This window comes from Trichosurus vulpecula, chromosome 6, assembly GCF_011100635.1.
Source record: "Trichosurus vulpecula isolate mTriVul1 chromosome 6, mTriVul1.pri, whole genome shotgun sequence".
Lineage (NCBI taxonomy): Eukaryota > Metazoa > Chordata > Mammalia > Diprotodontia > Phalangeridae > Trichosurus > Trichosurus vulpecula.
In genome coordinates, this window is record NC_050578.1 from 103,575,278 (window position 1) to 103,602,850 (window position 27,573).

Here is a 27,573-nt window from a genome sequence, read left to right on the forward strand (position 1 = left end):
TTACCGTCAAGATAAAAATAGTATGTTTTTCTTTGGGGATGACTATAATTTACTTTTTAGTGCCAGAAATCTGATTTTAAAAAACACCTTTTAAACAATAGGTTAATAAAAGTGTTATTATTATTATTTTGCTGTTGTTATTGTTTGGTGGCATTAGAAAAACAAGACACGATAAATATACTTTGGTTTGGACAGTTTATAAACCATTACAAAATTACAGTCAAAGAGAAAAACAAATGACCGAATTTTTGTTACCTTGTGTAAACCCAGAACAAATGCAACAGGGTAATGAAGATCTTCATTCATTGTCTGAATGTTATGTGGTGTATATGAATGAAAGACATGTTTCTGTAATTTCAAGACAATTTATCTCTATTTTAGAAGTCTTAATTCTCAGTTGAAAATTTCAAAGGAACAAAGACTAGAAAAACATTTTTATTATAAAAATATTTATTTTAAAATACTCTTCTCTCAAACTTGATTAGTTGATAAGACAGTTTTGCTGAGACATTGGAACAAAAGAAGTTGAGTTCAGGTATTAATAAAGAAAAGGCAATAACATTCAGGGAGAGTGCTCTGAGCTATATCTTTGGAACTACTATACTTGGTGTGTTAAGTGCAGAGCAGTGGTAATGATGCAGTTTCCATAGCAACTGGTTCATTGGAGGGCTAGACCTCTGTCTAGGGTGCTGTCAGTATATGTGGAGTTTCAGAGAACAGAAAGTCCCAAAGAAGGGTCTGCTTCCACCTAATCCAGTTTTAATTGAACTCCAGAGACTTTGAAGTGAAGCTATAGACTAGGCAGATACTATTCCAGGAAGAAATGAAGCCTTGCTTAGCTAAGCCTCAGCTGCTTTTCCATATTGATACCTTTTCTTAATGAATACTTTCAAAAAACTGTTATTATATCAGAAACATGCCTTTATTAAAGGATGCTTAGGTTTCTCTTTCAAACTCTGTTATTATACATTTTGCCATAACAGATTGTGCTTTACTTTTTTTTTGAATGGAGAATTTCCCACAATTAAAAAAACCTTAGCTAGTCCTTTTAGGTGAGGAGTTAAGTTCATATAGCCTTTGCTGTATGCCATACAACATTGAATATTTTGATTAGCAATGTTTAATTATGTTTGGAGCATTAAAACTTTGCATTATTATTAGCGTGTTTGAAATATGTAGTTTTCTCATTAATTGAACTTTCTAATTAAAGAATTAAACAGTAAACCCTTTACATTTTGGTTTTTGTTGAAAACTTTTCTGAAATATATTATTATGCTTTCATACCTTAGTAAGAATAGTATACTGAGCACAACACAATCTCTATTTGATGATTGAGGGCTTTACAGTATTTCATTGTTTTTGTGAACATAGGTGGCATTTCAGTAAATTTTCAGTTAATGAATTAAATATGTATAACTTTTTCATTGGATAAAGTGATGGTATAAGGTAGAGTAGATCTGGGAGAATGTGAGTTGAACACAGGAAATAACAGTTGAGTAGCTCTTCTCTAACTCTTAGGACCCATGACTGTCTTCTTTCTCAAGAGCTGTTGTTTAGAAATCATAGCATATTGGTATTATTATGAAAATAGTTTGACTTCTTCAACCCTCTAAAAAGGTGTTGGGGGCCACCACAGTACCCCTCCCCACACACACACACTTTGGAAACCATTGCATTTTTTGTTGTTCTTTTTTAAAAAATATTCTTCTATCATTTTGTGTCTTGTGATTTTACTTTTTTCCTGAAAATAAAAATGAACTTGATTAGGTTTCTGGCTAGTCATGTTCCAGTTACCTTAAGACTTTCACATGGCTGGTGCCAAGAGATCTAGATTCAGATAAGTGTTTATTAAGAGCCTACTACACACTAAGGAAATTGTCCCTTAGGTGCTGAAGGAGACATTAAGAGTAGCTCTGCTCTTAAGGGATTTTCAATTTCAATCCCAAATTCTAGCCAAAGGGTCTGCCATTGATCAACTGTGTGCCTTTGGGTTAGGCATTTGAAATCCCACTCTCCCAATGGGCTTCAGCTTTCACATCTGTAAAATGAAAGAGTCTTATTAGTTTATCTTTAAGGTCACTTCCAGCTCTAAAATTTTATAATTCTCTAACAGCTAGTTAGATAAATTATTGTTCTAATATTGACCAAATTACCTTTGTCTTCAAGATATAACTACATATTTTGTTTCCATTTTCCTAACTAAATTTCAATTTTTGTGTTAATTTACTTGTATTTGAACTTGAGTTAAACATGATTGTAAAGAAAAGGGATCAAGATTTTAAATGATTCTTTGACCTCATAACAGTCTATTACCTTCTGGACATAGTTTTTAGTAGGACATTATGGTGGAGGACATGAGAAGCTTGTTCATTAAGCTATATTGCCCTCTTTGCTAGCTAAGCACAAGGCCTGGATTCAGGAAGACTTGAATTCAAATCCATCTTCAGACACTAGCTGTGTTGTCCTGGGTAGAGTCACATAAACTCTCTTTGCTTCAGTTTCTACATGTGTAAAATGGGGTTAATTTCAGCACCTATCTTTCAGGGTTGTTGTGGGGATCAAATGAGATAATGACTGAAAAGTGTTTAGTACAGTGCTTGCTACATAGTAAGCACTATATAAATGTTAGTTATTGTAGGTGACTGATTAGGTCTTGGGGAATTGGGAGAATATGAGGAAAGGACACAACATCATATAGTTTGAGTAGTGCAGTTCCCTACTCACACACTCTTTTCCTCTCCCAATGCAACTTCGTGATTGAATTTGGTTTCTAATTTTGAAAATAGGATAACTTTTGAAGGATATGACATATGTTCCACTGCTTAGACCTCTTATAGTAATGGTTTTTGCATCCAAGTTTTTAACTATATTACATTCCTGCCAGAGCATTGGTTTCTGGTGACAGTAAGCTTGCATTTATGACTTATCTCAACCATTTTAGTTTTTTAATGGTAAATAATGGGGGTGGGGAAGTAACCAACATTATCGTCCCTTAACACCTTCATAATTAAGCTTTCAAATGAAAAGACCAAACTGAAGCAACCCTGTAGCAGAGAAGTTTAGGACTAAAGATGGGATTAGTTTGTCAGGGCAGACTAAGCATGTGTGTCTGTCACATGGAATGACAGGAATTGTAACAAGTTACTCCGACAGTCACTTCATAGATTGTGCTGGAGTTCATTTGCAGGTTTGTAGTTAGCATTAACTGAAAAAAAGAAAGCTTAACCTTTTATAGTCAACTTTTATGTCTCTAGAATAAATGACTATTGCCAAAATGGTGAATTTTGCATTTTTTGTGTGTATGTTTTTATGGAATTAAGACTTTTTTAATGAAAGAAAAGTGTTTCTTTTTATATTGTAGCTGTTGTTGAACTTAAATTGGGTCTGTACTCAATAGTCTCTTGTTATTCTTTGTTTCTTGGTAACCATTAAGTTGTTGACAATAAATTTATATTTTTACATGACTAGAAAATAAAAATATATCAAAAATTTGATGAAAACTTTCTTATTGAAAGCTACAAAATTTCTAATTATTTAAAAACTCCATAAACACACATACCATAAAACATTATGACCAATGTATAGGTAGGATGAAAGACTCCAGTTTCTTTACTTTTCTTTTTTTTCTATTTTTTTTTTCCAATCTGAACAGCTTTCTAACAATTAGAGCTGTCCACAAATATCATGGATTGCCTTTGGGAAAACAGTGGGCTTTCACTCACTGAAGGTCTTCAAGAATAGAGTGGATAATTTTGAGGCGTGTTAAAGAGGGGAATCTTATTCAGGTACAGATTGGACTAGTTGACCTCTGAGATTCTTTCCAATTTAGAGATTTTCTGATTATGTAATTTGTTCATTCAGTATGTATCTAAATGCCTAATTTTAGAATTGGCTATAGTTCATATATGTCAAATCCATTTCTCTTCTTGATCAAATGATTGCACCTTTAAACAGTTTTGTATAAAAAAATGATTCTTTGGTCATTTAGTTGCTTATGGTGATTAAAATTGTCCCATCTCTTCCTCTTTTCTTCTCTTGCATTTAGATTCTGGCATATACCGAAGGACTGCATGGAAAATGGCTGTTCACAGAAATTCGGTCAATATTTTCCCGGCGATATCTTTTGCAGAATACAGCACTAGAGATCTTCATGGCAAACAGAGGTAATGTCATATTGGTCAAAACTCATAGTTAGAAGTGTAATTTTCACATCTTAAAATAGCTCATTTTTGGAGGAGTTTGTAAAAATAGAAAGTGTCAATACTGCTTTCTCATTATAAGAGAAATTTCTTTTATTTTCTTGTAGTCTAAACTCTCTCTTGGTGACAACCAGTTTTATATACCATCCTGTGATTTTTCCCACTCTAGTTCTTAATCTTTAAGCTCATTTATAATTTTTCCCCTTGAGAAAAGATATTTTTAACACAATTATAAAATATATAAATAGAAATATATAAGTATACATCTAGTATAATAGATCTATATCTCATTGGGATTTTGGTTTCTTACCATACTTTCATGCCTGTTTGTATGTTTGTGTACTTTTTTTTTTTAACCATATCAAAAAATTAGAGCTTTGAATCTATGGGAGGGATAGAGGAAAATAACTGTCATTTTGCCCTTCTCAACCTTTCTTTGATGTTTAAATTCCTGCTGGAATGAATCCTACATGTTTTAGACAATCAGATGATACATTTATCTCCTGTCAAATCCAGTACCTTATAAGAAGACACTATCAGCAGATAGTACTGAATTATTCTTGGTTGTTTTCTATTACATCATTCTTCAAAGTGGAATTAAAATTCAATTTGTGTGTTTAGAATGGAGCTTGGTACAATCCATTAAGACAAGGAGAGCAGGCAATATAGGAATCAGGAGGGAAACTGTCTCAGTGTATCAGTGGTGTCATAGAAAGGGACATTAAAGAAGGTAGTGTCCCAAAGTAAGATAGCTCTCACTTTTTTAGACCCTAGGGCTAGGTATATTAAAATGTTTTATTTCTTCCTGACATAATAAAAAGATTTTTATTATTTAAAAGGTATTTATAAAACTATTACATTTTTTTCCTTTAGAAATTCAGGTATCTATTGTAAACAAATTTCCTTTGAAATTTTTATTTTTTTGCTTTTTACTTGTTTCTACTTTTTTAAAGGCAAACATGATTCTCTTAATCAGTGAATTATATGATACTTTTATACTAATTTGCATTTCATTTATCTCAAAGTAGTTTATCCTTGACTACCTTTATGACTTACACAGACTTATTCATTTTGTACTTTTGAGAAATTTCATATATACCCTTGCTTTTCTCTGTTCGTTTGTCTGTTGCCATTTCCCCCATGACTCTAGCTGTCTGTTCTCATGGGTAACCTTCTTTTCTTTTGTATTTCTCATATCACCTTAAATTTTAATGGCGAGAAGTTATAAGTATTCAATAAGCAAGGGATTACATTCTCCATAAACTTGTTGGTAGGATGTATGAGATTTCCTCTATCCTATGCTATCCTAGCTAGATATAATGTTTTTATGAAGTTGAAGATGTATGATCTTTCTCACATGAGCTCATATGGCTATTTTATATTCTTCAAGCTAAATTCTACTTAAAACATGATGGACAAATTAATATGTCCTTGTGACTTTGTTTAAAAATGGCCTGGATATGAACAGTACAATTTTTATGTGGATTTAAAAATTTTTTTAAAAGTTTAAACACATATCAATAGCCATAATGATTAAGATTTACATATGGGATATAGTGACTGTGCAGATCAAGAATAAGTTCCTGTGAGTTCCATAAATGTGCAGTCATTTCTAGAAGAAATTATTTGAACGTTTGACAATAGTTAAATTTTTTGTTTTTTAGCCACAGAAAACTGATTTGCCTTAAGGTCAAATTGCTTTGTATGTATGAAGCAATATTGTAAACAAAATCTTTTCTTGAAAACTAGATAGCACTGTAAGTAAAAATAATCAACATACTAATTTCCCAGCTGAACTTATACTTGCTTTCATTCATTAGTTTAAAAACTGTATAAGCTTCAGTTTCTTTTGGAAAGCTGATTCTAGAAACCCAGAGAGATATCTATGACATGCTGATGTTCTTTTTATTCAAATAGTATAACTAGTTTCCTTCAGCTTCATGTTAATGTTAATAAGACAACAGTTGCTGGAATTCCTGACAGTGTTTAGAAGAGGAAATGGGTCTGAGAAAAGAGTTTATAAGTAAAATGGAAATAATGCCTGGTCTAGACATGCTTGATTTGCTGTAGACTGTGGGAAAATAGAGTAAGTTTCAGAATCTAACAGATGCAACTGAGAAGACATGTTTATGCTTTTTTTTGTTTGTAGTTGCTGTAATGTTCAACTTTCCAGACTCTGCTACAGTAAAGAAAGTGGTCAATTGTCTACCTCGTGTTGGCATTGGAACTAGTTTTGGTTTGCCTCAAACCAGGTAGTATACTATGCTTTAAGACATTTTAATAGCCTTTGATGAAGTTTTTTTTTCATCTTGCACCTTTTATTTTATTTTTATTTTTTTGAATCCATGTATTAGTGATTTTATTTAATATTTTAGTTTTCAACATTGATTTCCACAAGATTTTGAGTTACAAATTTTCTCCCCATTTCTACTCTCCCCCCTGTTTCCAAGATGGCATATATTCTGATTGCCTTGTTCCGCAGTCAGCCCTCCCCTCTTTCACCCCACTCCCCCCCCCATCTCCTTTCCCCTTACTTTCTTGTATGGCAGGATAGATTTCTATGCCCCATTCCCTATATATCTTGTTTCCAAGCTGCATGTAAAAAACAACTTTTTTTTTATTTTTTTAAGCATCTGCTTTGAAAACTTTGAGTTCCAAATTCTCTCCCCTCTTCCCTTCCCACCCACCCTCCCTAGAAGGGCAAGAAATTCAACATAGATCACCCATGTATCATTATGTAAAACACTTCCACAATGCTCATGTTGTGAAAGGCTAACTTTATTTTCTTCCATCCTGTCCTGTACCCCTTTATTCAGTTTTCTCCCTTGACCCTGTCCCTTTTCAAAGGTGTTTGCTTTTGCTTAACTCTTCCCCCTATCTGCCCTCCCTTCTATCATCCCCCCTTTTTTATTCCCTTCCCCTTACTTTCCTGTGGAGTAAGATACCCAATTGAGTGTGTATGTTATTCCCTCCTCACGTTGAATCTGATAAGATTAAGATTCACTCATTCCCTTTGGCGATGTTTCATGAAGACAAAGTTATTATGATAATAATCCTTTGATTGTCTTTGGTAGTCTTTGAACTTTATTCAATTATGAAGTAAAGAAATAGTAACAGTTCCATTTTATATTTATAAGAAACCAAGACACAGAAAAATAGAAAGGTCCTCATAGTAGATCTTATAGTAGAATTATAGTAGATATGGGGAAAAATCATTCAATGTTCCCAACACAGTCATGTTTTCCTATCATTACACTTCCCAGAATGTTTAGGTATGTTGATTTTCGTATGAATATGGAACTTTGAGATAGTAAAGAGATTCTTGCTATTAGGCAATGAAGGAATATTGAAATTTTGTGAGAATAATTACAGTTACCCTTAATTAGTGATAGAAATCTTTATTCCTTGGATAAAAATTCTTTAATGATGTTTTCTTTAGCCACTTAAAAGTATGTTCCCCATTAAGAACATATCACATTCAAATATCCAAATTTACAACATCAATCATCTTGTAAATTTTCATGTAGGAAAAGCATTCGTCTTTAATAAAAAGGATTGATTAAAGAATTGCTTTAAAAATCACTTTTAATACACTCAAATTTTTTTTCCTGAGACACTTAAAAATACTCAATTTATGAAAATCTCGGGCTTAAAGTAAGGTACATTTATATAAGTAAATAAAATTTTAATAGTTTTAAATTTGACATAGATTTATAAATATCATATTATTTCTTATACTTCATTTGACCAATATTAATCTAAAGGTACTTGTCTCTTCCTTTTCCTATTCCCCTTTTAGTTTGAAATGGTATCGATATCAAATCCATGTTAAAAAAGTGTGTTGCTCTCCTACAGTGTCTTAAGGAGAAACTCCTGAGGCCAAGGACAAGGTTCCCTGAATCAATTCCAATTTTAGGGAATGAGAACTAACTATTCAATGATAGGAAAGCCTGAGGCCCAAAGCATGACCTTTTAAACTTGCTTAAACACTACTTTCATTACTACACTCCAGGTTCTCTGAGCTTGTTTCTGAATGTTGAAAGAAGAGACAATATGTATGATGCAGTGGAATGCCAGATTAGAAATTGGGAAACATGGGCTTTACCTCTAGCTCTGCTGTGTGGCCTTGAAAGTCATTTCAATTTACTGAATTTCCAGGTCCTCATCTGGAAAATGAGGGTTTTGGATTAGGTGATCTCTTTGGTACCTTCTGGCTCTTACAAACTGTGAAGTTAGATGAACATGCTGAATGCTTAGTAAGCCTTCAGTCTTCCCCTCAGCAGTTTCTCTCATCTCAATGCACTAGAGATACAGAAATTATCATTTTATAATGACCTCTGTGCTCCAGGTATTGAATTACCATTGCTACATATAAATAATAAACTAAAGAGACAATTTTTTTTCTCTCAGAGGTTGACCTAAATTGATAAAGACATATGAACACATCTGTTATACTGAGTTGTAATTTAATAAAATTCATGGTATCAACACCAGAAAAACATTGTCAGTGTGTATTTCTGGTTAGGACATGAAAATGACTTCATTATGTAAAACTAAGCATCTTAATTGTATTTTTTTAAGTGACATTTTACAGAACACATTAAAGCACCTGTCCTCTAATTATTTGTTTAACCTTTTTATTGTTGGTATTAGTATTAACTAGACTTAGGACATTTAAAAAAAATTCAAAATCAGAGTGGTAAACAAATTGAGCTATTTTGGCAGATGGTCTTATTAAGGTGGATTCTAACTTTTTTTTTGTAGGCGTATTTCATTAGCAAATCCACGTCAAATTTTCAAAGCTTCCAGTATGACTCAACGATGGCAGCACCGGGAGATTTCTAATTTTGAATATTTGATGTTTCTCAACACCGTGGCAGGTAATGCAGACCTACACATTGATTTGTTCACAGTACTAGACTGCTAAGAGTGGCCTTGGTTATTTTGAGCAATGATATTGCCAGCTCATTGCAGCACAGCTATAATAGGTCAAAAAAGAAGGGAAGAGAAATATGTGGCCAATACAAACAGATGTCACAGATACTGAGGAAATCATACAGTCAAATCTGGCCCCTCTGACCTTCTGGCTCCATCTCATCTCATATCTTCCCATAGCTTGGTTAAGCTTTCCAAGAATGGTCCAGTCTGTTGTTTTTTTCTTCCTGCTTTTCTTGAAGGTTGAACCTTGAATACTTTTAATTTCCCTGAAGAGAACCTAAAAACTTAATTTACCTGCTATCTGCATTTTCTTGTGGGCAAAGATACTTCCATTTCTACCTGCACTAAGTTCTTTCAGTCTCCTTTTTCTTGGTTGGGTGACAAGACATTATGAGTTTGGAAAGGGTTACTAAGGAAGGTTACAAGAACTAAGTAACAAAATATTTATACAATAAACACTTTTTACCACAGAACAGAAATAACTGCTTGGGGGGGGGCATCTTTTTATTCTTTGTATGAGCGGGGGGAAAAGTATTTTTGGAAATAAAAATGATTTAATAACAAAAGATGTCAATAATTTTTAAAGTATAGTATATATATGTATATATATATATATACATATATATATGTATTGTTGTTCAATTTTTTTGCTTGTGTCTGACTCTTTGTGACCTCATTTGGGGTTTTCTTGGCAAAAACTTTGGAGTGGTTTGCCATTTCCTTCTGCAGCTTATTTTACATTCTACAGGTAAGGAAACTAAGGCAAATTAAGGCAAATAGGATTAGGTGACTTGCCCAGGGTCACCCAGCTAGTAAATATCTGAGTACAGATTTGAACTCAGGTCCTCCTGACTCCAGGCCTGGTGCTCTATCCACTGCGCCACCTAGCTGCCCATATACACATATATACACACATATATACATATACATATATGTCAAATGTTAACTTTGTGCAAGTGATTGTATTAGTTCTGGGGAACCAAAGAAAAAAATTGCACTGACCTTGCCCTCAAGGGCTTATATTCTACTGAGATGAGGTATCAACATTCTTATTAGAGGGTCTTAGGAAACCTACATAGAGGAGTTGGCACCTGAGCTGATCCTTAAAGGTAAATAGTAAAGGTAAGGTCTTTGAAAAGAAGAGATGAAGTAGAGAATGGTATCTAGCTTAGTGAATGCAAAGAGAAATTTTGAATTTAGTGGAGTAATGTGAAAAAAATATGGAAAGGTAGGTCAGAACCATATTGTGGAGTTTCTTAAATTCCTTGTTTAGAATTTATATATTTTTTTCCTAAAAGTAACAACAATTACAACAAATTTTTGAGCAAGGCATCTCTATAAGATACCAAAAAACTTTTAAGAACTTGAATGGAAAAAAAATAGAAAAAATGTGATTACATATCAAGGAAAATGCTAATGCCACCTAAATTAATTTACAGGTTTCATGGTATAAAAATGAAACTGTTAAGGGAGTACTGATAGAGCTAGATGATATAATATCAAAATTCATTCAGAGGAACAGAAGATCTAGAATCTCAAAAGAAATAATGAAAATAAGTAGGAATGAAGAAAGCATAACTCTTCCATACTTCATTATAGTAAAGCAATAATCATCGAAACTACTTAGTATTGGTTTAAATACAGAAAAGTAGATTAATGGACTGGACTACATAAATGAGCATCAGAAACTATAAAATTCCCATACCCCAATATTTGCAATAGTCAAGAACATGAACTACTTGAAGAAGAACTCTGTATTTGACAAGAACTTCTAGGGAAATTGGAAAGTGGTTTTGCAGAAGTTGGGATTAAATCATTATCTCTTATATGAGAAATGATAATAAGCTCGAAGTGGATTAATGTTTAATAGAGAAAATTATAACAATAAGTTAGAGTATTTTTTTATTATTTACTGCTGAGAGAAAAAATCCTAAACTAAAGAGGCATAGGGATCACAAAAGAAAATAGATCATTTTTTTAACACTGAAAAGTAATTCTGTGGACAAGAACAACAATAACAGCAAAAATAAAATAATAGCACTTACATGTCTCTTTAAGGTTTACAAACACACACACACAAACATTCATGAACACATAAATAAAGAGATCAATGGACCAAAGTTAAGGGACATTTGACTGGGAGAAAAATCTTTGAATGTCCTATTTTCTGCTAAGGGTCTGATATTTAAGATATATAGAAAATTAAAACACATATATATATATAAATATATGTAAATATAAATACCAAGAGCCATTCCCTAGTGAATAAGTGGTGAAAGGATATAAACAAAAACGGTTTTCTAAAGAAATGAAAATTATTGGCAATCACATATAACTAATAGTACGAGAAGTACAAATCAAAACAACTTTGAGGGTTTCCTTCACCTCCACTAAGATAACAAGATGGAAATAGTGTTGGACAGACCATGGACAGATAGGCCCAAATATGGTGATGACAGAGCTGTGAATTGATCCTACCGTTCTGAAAAACAATCTAGAAATTATCTCTTCAAAGTGATAAAAATGTCTATACGTTTTGACAGATATCTCACTGCTAGGCCTATACCACAAGCACATGCAGAGACAGAAAGGTCCCATGTACACCAAGGTATTTGTAGCAGTACTTTTTAGTAATAAAAAGCTGAAAATAAAGTAGTTGCCCATTATTTGTGAAATAACCAAGCAAATGATAGTATATGAATAATAACACACTATGAAGAAATAACATACTGTAAGAACAACAGAATAATAATGTACTTTAAGAAACAATGAATATGAAGAAATCAGAGAAGCACATGAAGACATAAATTGACAGAGTGAAATAGAAACAGGAAGACACTATATACACAGTGACTACAATATTCTATGCAGAAAGAACAAAAAAAAACCACTTTGTAAATTATTTTGAGCAAGGTTGAACCTTTATTAGAGGGGGAAAAAATGAACTTTTCCATCCCACCTTCATTGAATAAGATGGGGTAGTAATAACTTTGATTTATATAGTGATTTAAGCTTTTCAAATTCTTTTACTTTTATTATTTCATTTGATCCACACAACAACCCTTTGAGCTAGCTGCTGGCATTACCATTTTATATAGTAAGAAACTGATTCAGAGAGAGGTTCAGTGACTTGCCCTAAGTCCCACAATTAAAAGATTTGAACTCATATCTTTCTGATTAGAAGTCTGGCACTCAATCCACTGTGCTACTTTGATCACCCACCATGAGTATGGAATACTGCGTGTGCTTACAGATGTGGTTGATGAGTTGGTTAGTTTTGCCGAATATTTCTTTTTTAATCTTTTTTTATGTAAGGGATAGGGGAAGGGATATATTTGGAAATGTTTGATGTATTATAAATAAGACCAAAAACAAGATTAAAATTAAAAACAAAGGTGATAACAGAACAAAAAGATGAAGAGCAAAGTAGAAAAAAAAGAATCCATGGGCTAAGCTGTGAATCGACTGTGTTGATGAAAGGAATGCATATATTATATTCCATTGTGTGTAAAACCTATAAAGGTTGGAGTGGCTGTATACAAGGTCTGGGAATCATCCAGCGTAGGCCTTTATGAGCAGAAATCGCTTTGTCTTTCCCTTTCCTGGCAGTACTGAACACACACACATTAAGTACTTGGGCAGATAGAGCACTGTTCCTGGAGTCAGCAACACCCGAGCTTAAATCCAGCCGCAGACACTTACTAGCTATGTGACCCTGGGCAAGTCACTTTACCTTTGTTTGCCTCAGTTTCCTCATCTGTAAGATGAGAATAACAGTAGCACCTATTCATGTAGCACATGGATCGGATGAGACAAGGCACATGACAAGTGTAGTATAATGTTGGCTTATTTATTATTTATTTGCTTGTGCTTATGGGAGGCAAGAAGTGAATGGAAGGCTTTCTGAAAACAAGTTTATGTATGAAAGAAATTGTATCTCACAATTGCCCTTTTACTAAACAGAGTCAATCTACACTGAAGCTATTTGGACCAATAGTTACCCATATCTGACATTTCACCTTCCTCTGCATATGGGCCCCCGTCTCAGGAGTGCACTCCCTTTTAACCACTTCCTCTTGGAATCCCTGGCTTCCTTTAAGACATGGGTCAGGTTCTATCTCCCCTTGAAATTATCATATAAATATACTTTGTATCCATTTAGCTCTGTATGCATTGTATATGTCCAATAGAATGTAAGCTAAATTTTAGGGTAAGGATTGTTTCTTTTTAATCTTTTTATCTCAAGCACCAAACATAGTGTTTGCAAATAATAAGCATTTAATTCATGTTTATCAAATTATTGGCAAATGTTTATGACCTTCGGGTGGTTTTCCCTACTTTGAGTTTAGAGACCTAGGCCAAATGGTCTGTTATGATTCCTTCTAGGGAGATTTGTTACATTGTGATAAAGGTTCTGAAGCAATTGTGGCAGATTTCCCCCCCAAAAACCACCATGATCTTAATTGTTTCTTCAAAGTATTGCTAAAGAAATTTGTTGATTACATCAAATAGGCATCTTAGGGAAACAAGTATTAAATATTTTATACAAGTTTTAAGCTTCAAGGACTTTTTCAGGAATATATTTTTGTGTACATGGCATATTCATTTATAGATTGATCATACATTATGAATTGTTCAGACCATTTGCCTGTCTTCTTCCTTCCTCTTAACGCTTTTCTTTTGGCCAGTTCGTTCATTATTACCTTCTGTAATGGGTGAAAAGAAGGAAAAATAAAAGATGAAACATGGAGAAGTTAATTTTCCCCCTTGTTAATTACTTTGATAAAGCATTTTTTGGATAAGAAGGTTGAAAAATCATGGTTAACATGCATGTAGTTGCAAAATTATTTGTATTACCCTTGTCTAATAGAAGTATTTCAGCATCAGTGTCACTCATGAACATCGTGGGTTCCTCCTGTGTGTTACCAGTCCCGTCCATCCACTACTGCATAACAGTTCCTAAACCTAATGATCAGATTCAAAGTTAGATACATTAAAATAGACCAAAAGCCTATGTTCACATGGCCCATGTAGTGAATCATTTCTAGTCATGTCTCTGCCACTAATTAGCCATAGTCCGTCCTGGCTGATCAATTGCCCTGTATTGGCCTTGGATTTCTCATTTAGAAGGTATTACTCTGGATCATTTCAAAGGCCTTTTTCCCCTTTGGAAATTTTTATAATTCTAAATTTGTACTTCAATATGTAGGCACAGAGCAGCTTTACATAAAAAGGGAGGAAAATGGGATCATGCAGTGCTTTGAGGGGGGAGATATTTAGACTGAATTAGTGAAGTTGTTTGAATTAGCATAATGTAACACAGGAGTTTATTAACTTGAACCATAATTAGAGTGATTAAAAAGCTTTAATTGTTTTATTTAGCTAATGAATAGGTTTTGTTATATAATCCATAATATGTGAAAAGTCTATTTGGTATTGTTTAATATTGGTAAAGTAGTAAGTATGAAATGTATCCTCATCATGAAATCACAGAATTTTAGAGTTAGAAAAGAATTTAGAGACTTTGGAGTCCAACTCTGTAATTGACATTTGAGGAAACTGAAGTTCTGGAGAAGCTAAATCACTCGTGCAAATGACTGAAGCTTGGGGGAAAAAAAAGAAGCGATGGGTGTTATAATCCTTCAGGATGTGTAGTAATGTCTACAGGAGGGCAAGGCAGTTAGTCAGCAGTGCTGTGAATTGTTTCTCTGTCTTCGCTGTCTCTCCTATCCCTTTGTAAATAAAGAGTTTTCTTTTCTTTTACCAGGACGTACCTACAATGACTTAAATCAGTATCCTGTATTCCCCTGGGTGTTAACTAACTATGAATCAGAAGAGCTGGATCTTACATTGCCAAGCAACTTCAGGGATTTGTCCAAGGTGACTTTTCATTCTTATGATTTATATCTTTTATCTTAAATAGAGATATATGATAGATACAGGAATATTTATCATAGATCTAAATACGTATAGATAAATATGGGATTATATATGAATTTGTATATATCTATCTACGGACATATAAGCTATAGATATGTAGCTGTGTGTATGTGTATACACATACACACACATACACATCTATGTGGTGCATTTGTTGTTGTTGAGTTGTGGTAGTCATGGCCATATCTTTGTGACCCTGTTTTGGGTTTTCTTGGCAAAGATACTGGAGTGGTTTGCCATTTCCTTCTCCAGATCATTTTGATCTCCAGATCAAATGAAGAACTGAGGCAGACAGGGTCAAGTGACTTACCCAGGGTCACACAGCCATTAAGCATCTGAGAGCAGATTTGAACTCAGGAGCATGAGTCTTCCTGACTTCAGGTCCAGCACTCTATCCAGTGCACCATTTCATCCATTGCACAGCTTCCCAGGTGTGTCTATATATCTTTCTTATATCTAAATTTGAGATTGATATAAGATGTATTTGTGTATTTGTATCTTTGTCTTTTTTTATACTTAGGTTAATAATTACTTGATAGGTAATATGACAGAATCAAAAAAAAACACTGAACTTGCCATTTACAGGCTTTTTGAACTTGAGATTACTATTGAGCCTCAGTTTATTTGTCAATAAAATAGCAGTAATGATACTTTACCTTAACGTATTTCCAGGGTAGACCATGATCCCAGTTGTTAATGAGAGAGTAGATACGAAAGGGCTTTTAAAGTGATCAGCACCATATAAATGCTTATGTTACTTCTGTTCTAATAGATGAACACCTTACAGGCAGAAGATGCTAAGTAGAAAATAATGTAGTTGTCTAAGATCAGACCATAAATCGGTAAGGGTTGGGGAGCTAGTTGATGTAGTGGAAGAATGCTAGGCTTGGAGTTGGGAAAACCTGACTTGGAATACCACCTCAGACAGCTGTGTGAACCTGGGGTCGAATGCATAGATTTACAGATGGGTATTACAAGAATAGCACATATGTCACAGTGTTGTTGTGAGGATCAAATGTGGTAAGATATGTAAAGTGTTTGGCAAACTTCAAAGTGCTATATAAATAGTAACAATTATTAATGAAAACTTGAACTTAGATTCTGTTTAATTTTCTAAACCTCCAGTCCCAGTCATATAGGAATGAATTTCTGTAAGAGTCATTATTCGAGGATTTTGTATTTCTCCCTTTCTGTGTTTATTTGACTTAATACTATTAGAATGTGGGAAGAGAAATGAGGAAGTTGTGTATCTGCCACTCCTGACATCCTTTCTGATGAAATTCCAGGTGTGCCTCGTCTTTGAGTTTAGAATGACACAGATGTATCGGTTACCCCCATGGTGGTGTCTCATCCATTTTTCTGATAATGCAGCTTATCTATGTCTGCTGAATTGTAGTCTGAGAGCAGTTTACCTAGTGCGTGAAGAACACTGTTGAGTGAATATACTCATAGATTGTAAAGAAAGGGGGAGTGTCAGTAAAATAAGACTTCCTATGATCTCTTCATCTTTATCTTCTAGTATAAAATATTAGAGAATTATCCTAGTGGCATCTTTTTAAAAACTAGGTTTTAAATTCTGACTCAAGTCCCAAGGACTGTGGACTCATTTGCTTATGTATACCAGTGCCAAAGTGTTAGAGCATCTGACCATTCGTATCTCACTAGCAACTTCTGTTGACTTGATATACTCTAAATAGGGCTGAACAGAAACATCTGAACAGATCTGAATGACCAAGATTGTATTATATCTGATTGTACTTTAGGCAGTGGTTTATTTTGGTGTTCATTTCTCTTAAAAAAAATTTTCATGGCAGAAATAGGTACTTTGATTTCATTTATTATTCTAGCTTTTCCCTTTTAAAATAAGTGTGCATCTTAATAAGCAAGCACATTCTCTCTTACACTTTTAATGAAAGTCTAACATGCATCTTGTCTTAGAATTGGCTACCGGCTTTTAACTGTGGTTGATCAGACAACACTTCTTTATCTCTTAAATTTTAAGTACTGTTTCTGATGAATGCCAGTCCTTTTCGTGTGCTCTTTAGCAGATACAACAGAAATCAGTATAACATCTAGATGTCACTGACTAAAGGAACATTTTTTAAATGTTCAATAACTGCTTATACTTACACTAGTTGATATAGGATTGACTTTGAATTTTCTTTCTATCTGGCTTGTAAATGCAAAATACGGAATGATGCCTTTTGTATTAAATTATCTTAATGGAAGGTAATAAGAGATCACAATACAAAATGGATCCTAAAGTAATAAAGTACAAATTCAAAGAGATGTAAAATGATACCATAAATTACCGATTTGTTTCTTTGTTAGTTTTTTCTGACAAATTTTTAAGAAAATAATTTATGCTTTGTATTTTACATGTTGACATTGGGTATTTTTTTTTCCTGCCTGGCTATAAAAGAAATCACTACATTTAAAGTCCTGTGAAATAAACCAAACTTTACCTGATATAAACCTGAGGTTGAAATGGTCAGTGAGGGGAAATTTTCTATTTCTTAGTTACTGTTGGCACAGTATTGTATATCCAATTAAACTTTGCAAATATCTTCCTCTTTATTCAAACTTAATACTAAATCTCCTGATCAACAAACCGGAAGGTTTATTTATACACACACACACACACACGCAAACTGCTGTGGTACATATGATAGATTATTACATGATTTTTATTTTGTTTTTATTATTGCCATACCTATATAGAAAATCTATTTTAGGAGCTTATAAGAGCATATTTTATTTTAAAAAAATTTACATCTATTAACAGTGAGAGTCCTTTTGATATATAAATAAATTTGGTTTTCTGTTAGTAATATCAGTTTTTAAACACTAACACATAGGTTAACCCCACACTTAATTTAAACAGCCTTCAATGACGTTGTTTTTTAACATTAGTCAGAAAATGATAAACTGAAGCAACTGAAATGGATTGTGGTTAATATTACTGTCAGTCTGATGAATAATCCTGACATATACCAGCAGCTCACTGCCAGTCAGTAATCCTCCTCAAACATAAGTGTTTATTATCTACCTACCCTGATTATGTTTAGAAGTGAATACTACTTATTATTTACAAATATTATTTTCTTTAATTTGCATAATCTACCTGTTTTCATACCAGAATATGAGCCTTTTTCTTGGTCTGTTTTTGTCTACATTTGATTAATTGGATTTAAGGGTGATAGAGGAGCTACTCTGGCAGAGTATTTACATAAAAATTATTTGAGAGTATCCAGCTACGAGGGGAATTGAAAAATCTTCTGATTATCTTTTCATCTTAGGAAACCACAGATCTGATTTTCTGATTTGTATGTATATGCTATTTAGTATACTATATATTAATTTCAGTAGGATATTTTCAAAAACTGATTAATCTTTACCTTTTTCCACTTCTGCTACATAGATACAACAATATATTTTTCTCGTTCCTTGTAATGTTTTAAATTGTTTTGTATACATATGTATACAAATACATATGTAATATCAATTTATAATAATGTTAGTAATAGCAGCTTTTATTTGAGTTTCTAAAACCCTAAATAACCTGTTTGAATTAAAAATATGTATTTTCACATGATTCACTAATTTATTGAGAACCTATGATGTGCTTGCTTTTCCAAGAGAACTGAGTGGTTATATGGTATGCCCAAAGATAGCCAGTAAGTATTGGACTGTGGTTTCAAATCTCAGTACACCCTGACTCCATGTTTAGTGTTCTTTTCGCTGTATAAGGCTGCTACTGAGTTTTCAAAAGGGGGAAGGAATAATTTGTAGGAACTACAGAACAATAAGCTTGATGTTGATCCCTAGAAAATTTCTGAAATAGATATGAGAATTTTCTAACTAATTTCCCATATTATGATATGTATTTGGCTAGATAACCCATAGACCTTATCTATCAGTATGTACATCCGTGACAGATAGTGCAAATGGACAAAATAGTCGGCTGGATTGCTTTCAGAAAATTTCACAGCTCTTTTAATAACCCCAAACTTCTCCCAGAAACAAAAGTTCATCATTTTAATCCTAGTAACCTTCTGGTATTGTATGTCTCAGACATTGGACACAATGGTCACTACAAAATTGAAATTTATTGTCATCCCGTGGTCACTGAATAAAAGTATCAAGCAACCAACAAGCATTTATTAAGTACCTACTATGTGCCAGGCACTGTGATGAGCATATGGGGGATAGGAGCAGATTGTAACAAAGAATCAAAGATTTACTGATGTAAGTGACCTCAGATATCATCTGGTCTAAATCCTAATTTATAAATAAGGAAACTCAGTCTCAGAGAGGTTTAGTGATTTGAGCTCACACTGTGGCATAGCTAGGATTCTAACCTAGGTCACCTGAGGAACTTTGAAGAACAAATAGTAAGATGTCATGACAGATTTATGATGGAAAAAATAATGGGCTCCTTATAGGTAAAGGACAGATGAACAGCCTGAGTGTGATATTGGCATTATTGTGATGGTAAGAGAAGTCAAGTAAGACCTTCAGTATGTTGGGTCTATCCTCTGTGGTGAAGACTTAGACAAAATTTGCACAAGATGGTCAGGCCTGACAGATTGTGGTCTGTGTCACTAGAAAGAGCAGCCATATTAATGACTTCATAAATCCTTTTTCACAAATTCAGTATAGCACGTTGCCTTGTACATTTTTTATGTATATCCAGGTATACTTTTCAGTTAATATAACTGAATATAATAATATAATGTTCTGTTGTTTGGAGCAAAAATAACTTTTTAGCCTTTCATATATTTCCTCTTCTGTAGTATGAAATTGCATTTGATTTCTTTGTTGAACCTAGAGAATGCTATTTACTGTCAGTCAGAGCTCAATTAGGAGTGATTAGAATTTATTTTGGGGCAGTGGATAAGAGTGATGGCCTGGAGTCAGGAAGGTCCTCCTCCATCTGGCCTCAGACACTTACTAGCTGGGTGACCCTGGGCAAGTTACTTAAGCCTGTTTGCCTCAGTTTCCTCATCTATAAAATGAACTGGGGAAGGAAATGGCAAAGCACACCAGTATCTTTGCCAAGAAAACCCTAAATGGGGTTATGAAGAGTTACACATGACTAAAAAATGGCTGAATGACAGCAAAAGAATCTATTTTATAAATGCTTCTGTTCACATTTGAAAAAGCAAATTAAAATAGGAATTCCATGATGTAGAGTAGCATTTGAATTATGAGAGTTTTTTTTTTAAACTATGAATGGTCAAAAAAGCTCTTGTACACAAAGAAGCAATAAATGGGATTTGGTGAATTTTCAGTGGGTTTGCTATATCAGGGAATTAGAACAAATCTCACTTGAATTTAAATGGACAAAGAGTTTCTACTACCTCCTTCTTTCTCTCTAGATTCTTGGGGTAGAGTGAATTCTTTCCGTCTTCAAGACCAACTTCACAGTTTGTACATGTGTATACTTTTTAGTGTATGTATGTACTTTACACTATGTACCTCTTACTTTCTCTCAAACTGACCATGAAAATCAAGAACCTCCAATCAATCAATCAGTAAATATTTATTAAATACCTTCTATGTGCCAGGCACTTTGCTAAGTGCCGGAGGTACTGTGCTAACCTGTAAATATAATAAAATAGATATATTGCCTTGTATGCTGTAGTTTGTTGAGGTTTTTTTTAATGTAACCAGAACCTTATCAATCTAGGCATTCAGAATTTTTCCCCATATTTTAGAAAGATTTAACAAGAAGACAGAGTACAAGACTGATCATTTCAAATGGCTTTTGATGATCATCACCTGAATCTTTTGCATTAGTTTGAGAAGTAGCTCAAGCTGTATGCTAACACATTCTAGCCTAACACTTTATAGCTCCAAATTGATGATCCTCTGCATGTTAAGAATTTAATTCTTGGTTGATTCCACAGAGAAGAGAATGGGGGAAAAATTGGATAGACAGTATTTATTAAGCATCCACTAGTTTGGGGGATTTATACTAGGTACAATTCATCCCAACATTGTAAATCATTTTCAAAATTAATTTAACCTGAGAAAATTCTGTTTGAATCCCTAAATTATGAATATATATTTTTATCTCTCTATAGATACAGTTATATAACTGCCTGATCCCTTGAAGGACCATAACACAGCAGCTTCATCATATAAACACGTAAATCTATATGGAAAGAACAAATAACCACCTAAGAAAATGACCAATTTTATTTTTAACCACCAAATGTTTAATCTATTTCTCTTATATTGCCATTTATGATATTACTTTAATTATTGGTATTTTATTACCTATCATGTGTGTATTATTAGTGCCTTTACTATTATTAACTATAGCTTGTGTTAAGCAAAATTTAAAAAAAATGTTTCCCTAAGTGGGAACTAGTTCTTCCACATTTCTTTGCTTTTCAAAATCTAAATTGCTTGCAAGTAGTTTCTAATGGGTTTTGTATTATTTATTTTTATCCAAAGTCAGAGGTAATAGTACATTTCAAAGTACATTGACAGGTTGGTAGAATCTGAGTGACTTTAATTAGTTCTCTGAATTTGGATATGGTCCACGTAGAGACAGATAGGCTTCTTAGCAAATGAGCAGATTTTGGTATATCAACACTCCACCTATTCATAGCTTATCATTTTCACAATTGCTTGGAAAACATTTATTGGTTTTTCACCATTAAAAGACCCTTTCAGTGCTTACTCCTAGTCTAGCATTTAGCCCCATGATGGCATGTAATTAAAGCATTGTTCAGCTTATATTTACCAACTTACATGAATTTAGCAAATTCAGATAAAATACAAAGTAAAATTATGTATCACCCACTACAGCTGGATAATACAGAACCAGAAAGGTTTTACTGCTAAGCCCAATATATTTGAGATGATTTAGAATCTAAAAGGCAAAATAAGTAAAATGGAGTACTTTTCTTATTCTCTAGATACTAAAATGAAATGGTACAGTGCATACACGTTTAAGACCACTTGAGAGAGACAGTGTTTGCAAGAGATTTAAATCTGTTCTGTTATTTGAAAAAGAAAAGTATGCATTTGTTAGCTCTGAAAGCCTCAGTGGCTCTGATGGAATTTTTTCCCTGGCAATATTAAATAAAATCTAGAGTATGTGAAGATAAGTGCCAAACCATTTCAGCTTTATACAGCATATGACAAAATGCCCTAAGAGCCAAGGTTGGATAAAAATGCTGATCAGCCTGTTTGTTATACTTGTCATTTAGATAAAGGAGCTACTACCACAGAAACAGAATAGTTGCTTGCACTCTAAATAGTTTTTTTTTTTTAATGAACCTTCCCAGGGTATTTATTTGTATTGCTTCTTTAGGAAAAAAGAAAACAAACGTATGTGTATAATATCTATCAACATATCTATAGATACATATTAATCATATACCCTTATCCCCCACCCCCACCCACCCACAGATATATGTGTATATGTGTGTGTGTGTATATATGTGCATATATATACACACATGTACATATACATATATATATGTTCTTCTAGACATGAATGAGCCCTTTCACTTCTTAGATAAGAGTTAACATACACAAATTTAGTAAAAGCTTTAGTTGGCTGTCCCTGTTCCCTGTGTACATGAATTAGAAAAGAAATCAAGCAGTGAACTTAGATGATGGTATGTTCTCTTTTTAGTGCTATTTTCTTTACTAGCAAGCTGCAAATCCCCATTCACCCCTTCTTATCCTTTGTGCTTCTACCTTCCTCACCTCTCCAGAGAGTTTCTCCAGGCATTTAGCCTAATGATGGCATAGAATTAAAGTGATTTATGGTTTTATTTACCAGTTTATATGAGTATGTATTTTTCACCTCTGCTGTACTCCTAGTCAGTGTAGGGTGGTTTGTAGACAAGATTCAGTAAATAGATGAAGCTCTTCAAGTTGGTGCTTAATGGAAAGTTATCTTCCTCAGATAACAACAAATAGTCTGGCAACTCTGTTTTATCAATTCATAATATGTATTGTCACCATTGACCAAACCATTTTGGGGGCACTATCATCTAACTTTATCTTCAAATTTTTACTCATCACATTCCCCTTAACCCTAAATCATCCTCTTCTATCCTAGAATGATCCTTGGGATCCAGTCTACTCTGCTGTCCTGGAAACCAGATTAAAAGTGATTTGGATATGTTTAACAGGATAAATAAAAATGCAGCATACATAATGTTAATTTATGGTTTTCTAAGTCAGTATGTAACCTGCAGGGATCTCTGAAGGAGGAGAATATTTTTCTTTATTATCCTTGTTTTCTGTTGGAACACAAGAACCATGGGATAGTAGAGCAGGAAGGCTCTTAAAATTTGAGTGGTTTCTGGTGCTCATTTTAGGCTAGACTGAACCATGTCCAGGTTCTGTTTGACCAAAATTTTATCAAAAAAAATTTTTTTCTTGGAAACTCTGTTTGTCCTAAAGGACAAAACTATTGTCCTTTAGGGTCATCATTTTCTGCTGCCAATTTGCTGCTCTTCAGTCCTTTATAATAATCTTTTTTCACTAAAATGAGAGAGTTGGAGTAGATGAAGTAAGTTTAATTTAAGTTTTAAATCCTGTGGTCTTATATCTCCCAGTATACCTGGCTTCTAGGAAATAAAAAACCAGTTAAGTTGCCATCTCCCTCTACCTTTCAGACATCTAATACTGGATGTCCAGTAGACATCTTAAACTCCGTATGCTCAAAACAGAACTCATTATCTTTTCCCCTAAAGTTTCTAAACCTTGCCCTCCTCCTACCTTCCCTGTTATTGTAGAGGGCAGCACCCTCCTCTTAGTCCCTCAGGTCCACAACCTAGGAGTGATCCTGGACTTCTCACAGTCTCTCCCTTTCCCTTCCTTATATGTAAGCTGTTGCCAAGGCCTGTCAATTTCACCTCTGCAGTATCTCTTGAATAAGACCTCTTTTCTCCTTTGACACTGCCACCATTTTGGTGGAAGCTCTCATCACCTCACACCTGAAGTACTGTAATAGCTTACAGATGGGTCTGCCTGCCTCAAGTCTCTGCCCACTGGAGACCACCCTCCATCTACCAAAGTGATTTTCCTAAAGCACAGATCCAAATTCCCCACCTCCATTCCATGCCTCACTCAATGAACTCTGTGGTGCCCTGTGACCTCCAGGAGCAAATACAGCCTCCCCTGTTTGGCACTCATAGACTTTCATAACCTAGCCCCTACTACTTTTCCAGTCTTCTTACACTGGACTCTCTGTCACATACACTGCTATCCAGTAAGACTGGCCTTCTTTGTTGTTCCATCATTTAGACACTCATCTCTTGGCTCTGGGCATTTTTTCTGGCTTTCCCCCATGTCTAAAATACTCTTCCTCATCATCTGTTTGCTGACTTCCCTGGCTTCCTTCAAGTTTCAGCTAAAATCCTATCTCCTCCAAGAAGCTTTTTCCAGCCACTCTTAGTTCTAGCGCCTTCTCTCTGTTAATTATTCTCTCTCTCTGTATATATATGTATATGTATTCTATACACATGCACATGTATGTATATATACACACATGTATAGGTATATATGTACACACACATATATGTAGCTTGCTTTGTATATATTTCTTTGCATGTTATCTCTCTATTAGATTGTAAGCTTCTTTAGAACAGGGACTGTCTTTTGCCTCTTTTTATCCTCCTAGCACTTTGTGCAGTGCCTGGCGCATAGCAGTCAATGTTTATTGATTGATTGCACCTTTAATTTGTACATAGCCTCTATATTTTTTTTCAGGAATATTTTTAAATTTATTTAACATATTTAGTTTTCAGCATTGACTTTCACAAGAGTTTGGATTACAAATTTTCTCCCCATTTCTACCCACCCCCCCACTCCAAGATGGCGTATATTCTGGTTGCCCTGTTCCCCAGTCAGCGCTCCCCTCTGTCACCCCACTCCCCTCCCATCCCCTTTTCCCTTCCTTTCTTGTAGGGCAAGATAAATTTTTACGCCCCATTGCCTGTGTATCTTATTTTCTTGTTGCATGCAAAAACATTTTTGTTTGTTTTTGGACATCTGTTTTTAAAACTTTGAGTTCTAAATTCTCTCCCCTCTTCCCTTCCCACCCACCCTCCCTAAGAAGTCAAGCAATTCAAAATAGGCCACATGTGTATCATTATGTATAACCCTTCCACAATACTCATGTTGTGAAAGACTAACTACATTTTGCTCCTTCCCAACCCATCCCCCTTTATTGAATTTTCTCCCTTGACCCTGTCCCCTTTTGAAAGTGTTTGTTTTTTGACTACCTCTACCCCCATCTGCCCTCCCCTCCATCATCCCCCCCATTTATTTTTATCTTCTTCCCTCTTCTTTCCTGTGGGGTAAGATTCCCAATTGGGTATGTATGATATTCCCTCCTTAGGCCAAATCTGATGAGAGCAAAGTTCACTCATTCCCCCCTCATCTGCCCTCTCCCCTCCTCCCACAGAAGTGCTTCCTCTTGCCACCTTTATGGGAGATAATCCATCCCATTCTATCTCTCCTTATCCCCCTCTCACAGTATGTTCCTCTCTCATCCCTTAATTTGATTTTATTTCTTTTAGATATCTTCCCTTCATCTTCAACTCACGCTGTGTCTGCTCTCCCTCCCTCTCTCTCCCTCTCTCTCTCTCTCTCTCTCTCTGTCTCTCTCTCTCTCTCTCCATATACATATATATAGATATATAGATATATACACACACACATAGATATATACATACATACACATTCACCCATATATATACATAAACATATATGTATGCATATTCCCTTCAGCTACCCTAATACTGAGGTCTCATGAATCATACACATCATCTTTCCATGTAGGAATGTCAACAAAACAGTTCACCTTTAGTAAGTCCCTTGCAATTTCTTTTTCTTGTTCTTTTTCTTGATTACCTTTTCATGCTTCTCTTGATTCTTGTGTTTGAAAGTCAAATTTTCTATTCAGTTCTGGTCTTTTCACTGAGAAAGCTTGAAAGTCCTCTATTTTATTGAAAGTCCATATTTTGCCTTGGAGCATGATACTCAGTTTTGCTGGGTAGGTGATTCTTGGTTTTAATCCTAGCTCCATTGACCTCCGGAATATCGTATTCCAAGCCCTTCGATCTCTTAATGTAGAGGCTGCCAGATCTTGGGTTATTCTGATTGGGTTTCCACAATACGCAAATTGTTTCTTTCTGGCTGCTTGCAGTATTTTCTCCTTGATCTGGGAGCTCTGGAATTTGGCGACAATATTCCTAGGAGATTTCTTTTTGGGATCTATTTGAGGAGGTGATCGGTGGATTCTTTCAATTTCTATTTTGCCCTGTGGCTCTAGAATATCAGGGCAGTTCTCCTTGATAATTTCTTGAAAGATGATATCTAGGCTCTTTTTTTGATCATGGCTTTCAGGTAGTCCAATAATTTTTAAATTATCTCTCCTGGATCTATTTTCCAGGTCAGTGGTTTTTCCAGTGAGGTATTTCACATTGTCTTCCAGTTTTTCATTCCTTTGGTTCTGTTTTATAATATCTTGATTTCTCATAAAATCACTAGCTTCCACTTGCTCCAATCTAATTTTGAAGGTAGCATTTTCTTCAGTGGTCTTTTGGACCTCCTTTTCCATTTGGCTAATTCTGCCTTTCAAGGCATTCTTCTCCTCATTGGCTTTTTGGAGCTCTTTTGACATTTGATTTAGTCTGCTTTTTATGGTGTTGTTTTCTTCAGTGTATTTTTTGGTATTTTTTTGGGTCTCCTTTAGCAAGTCATTGACTTGTTTTTCATGGTTTTCTCGCGTCCTTCTCATTTCTCTTCCCAATTTTTCCTCTACTTCTCTAACTTGCTTTTCCAAATCCTTTTTGAGCTCTTCCATGGCCTGGGACCAGTTCATGTTTTTCTTGGAGGCTGTTGGTGTAGGCTCTTGCACTTTATTGACTTCTTTAGGCTGTATGTTTTGGTCTTCTTTGTCAGCAAAGAAAGAATGCAAAGTCTGAGACTGAATCTCGGTGCGTTTTCGCTGCCTGGCCATATTCCCAGCCAACTAACTTGACCTTTAGTTTTTCAGTGGGGTATAACTGCTTGTAGACTAGAGAGTTCTATGTTCCACGTTTGGGGGGGAGGTGCCAGCTCTGCCACACCAGCACTGCTCCTTCCCCAACCCCCAACCCGGACTGGGCTTAGATCTTCAGCAGGCTGAACACTCCAGCTCTGATCTGCCACTTAATTCCTCCCACCAGGTGGGCCTGGAGCCGGAAGTAACAACAGCTGTAGCTGCCCCACCTCTGCTGCCCCCGGGGCTGGAATCCAAACCGCGAACTCCTTCTACTCCCGCAGCTTTTCCCACTAACCTTCTCTGCAGTCTTTGGTGTTTGTGGGTTAAGGAGTCTGGTAACTGCCGCAGCTCACTGATTCAGGGCACTAGGGCCCCCTCCGCCCAGCTTCTGGTCTGGATGGTCCACGCCGTTCAGGCTGGGTTCTGCTCCACTCCGTTCCCAGCTCCCAGCTCCCAGCTCCGTGTGGT

At 34.8% G+C, this 27,573-nt stretch overlaps 1 protein-coding gene across 1 annotated transcript in view; it reads left to right on the forward strand.

Annotated features, from left to right (window-relative positions):
• The window catches only part of LRBA (LPS responsive beige-like anchor protein), an 820,489-nt gene that overhangs the window by 595,757 nt on the left and 197,159 nt on the right, over positions 1 to 27,573 (forward strand). The window contains exons 40-43 of the mRNA XM_036763368.1: positions 4,046 to 4,163; positions 6,349 to 6,451; positions 8,964 to 9,079; positions 14,905 to 15,017. Coding sequence (XP_036619263.1) covers positions 4,046 to 4,163; positions 6,349 to 6,451; positions 8,964 to 9,079; positions 14,905 to 15,017 — 450 coding nt within the window. The remainder of the gene's footprint in view (positions 1 to 4,045; positions 4,164 to 6,348; positions 6,452 to 8,963; positions 9,080 to 14,904; positions 15,018 to 27,573) is intronic.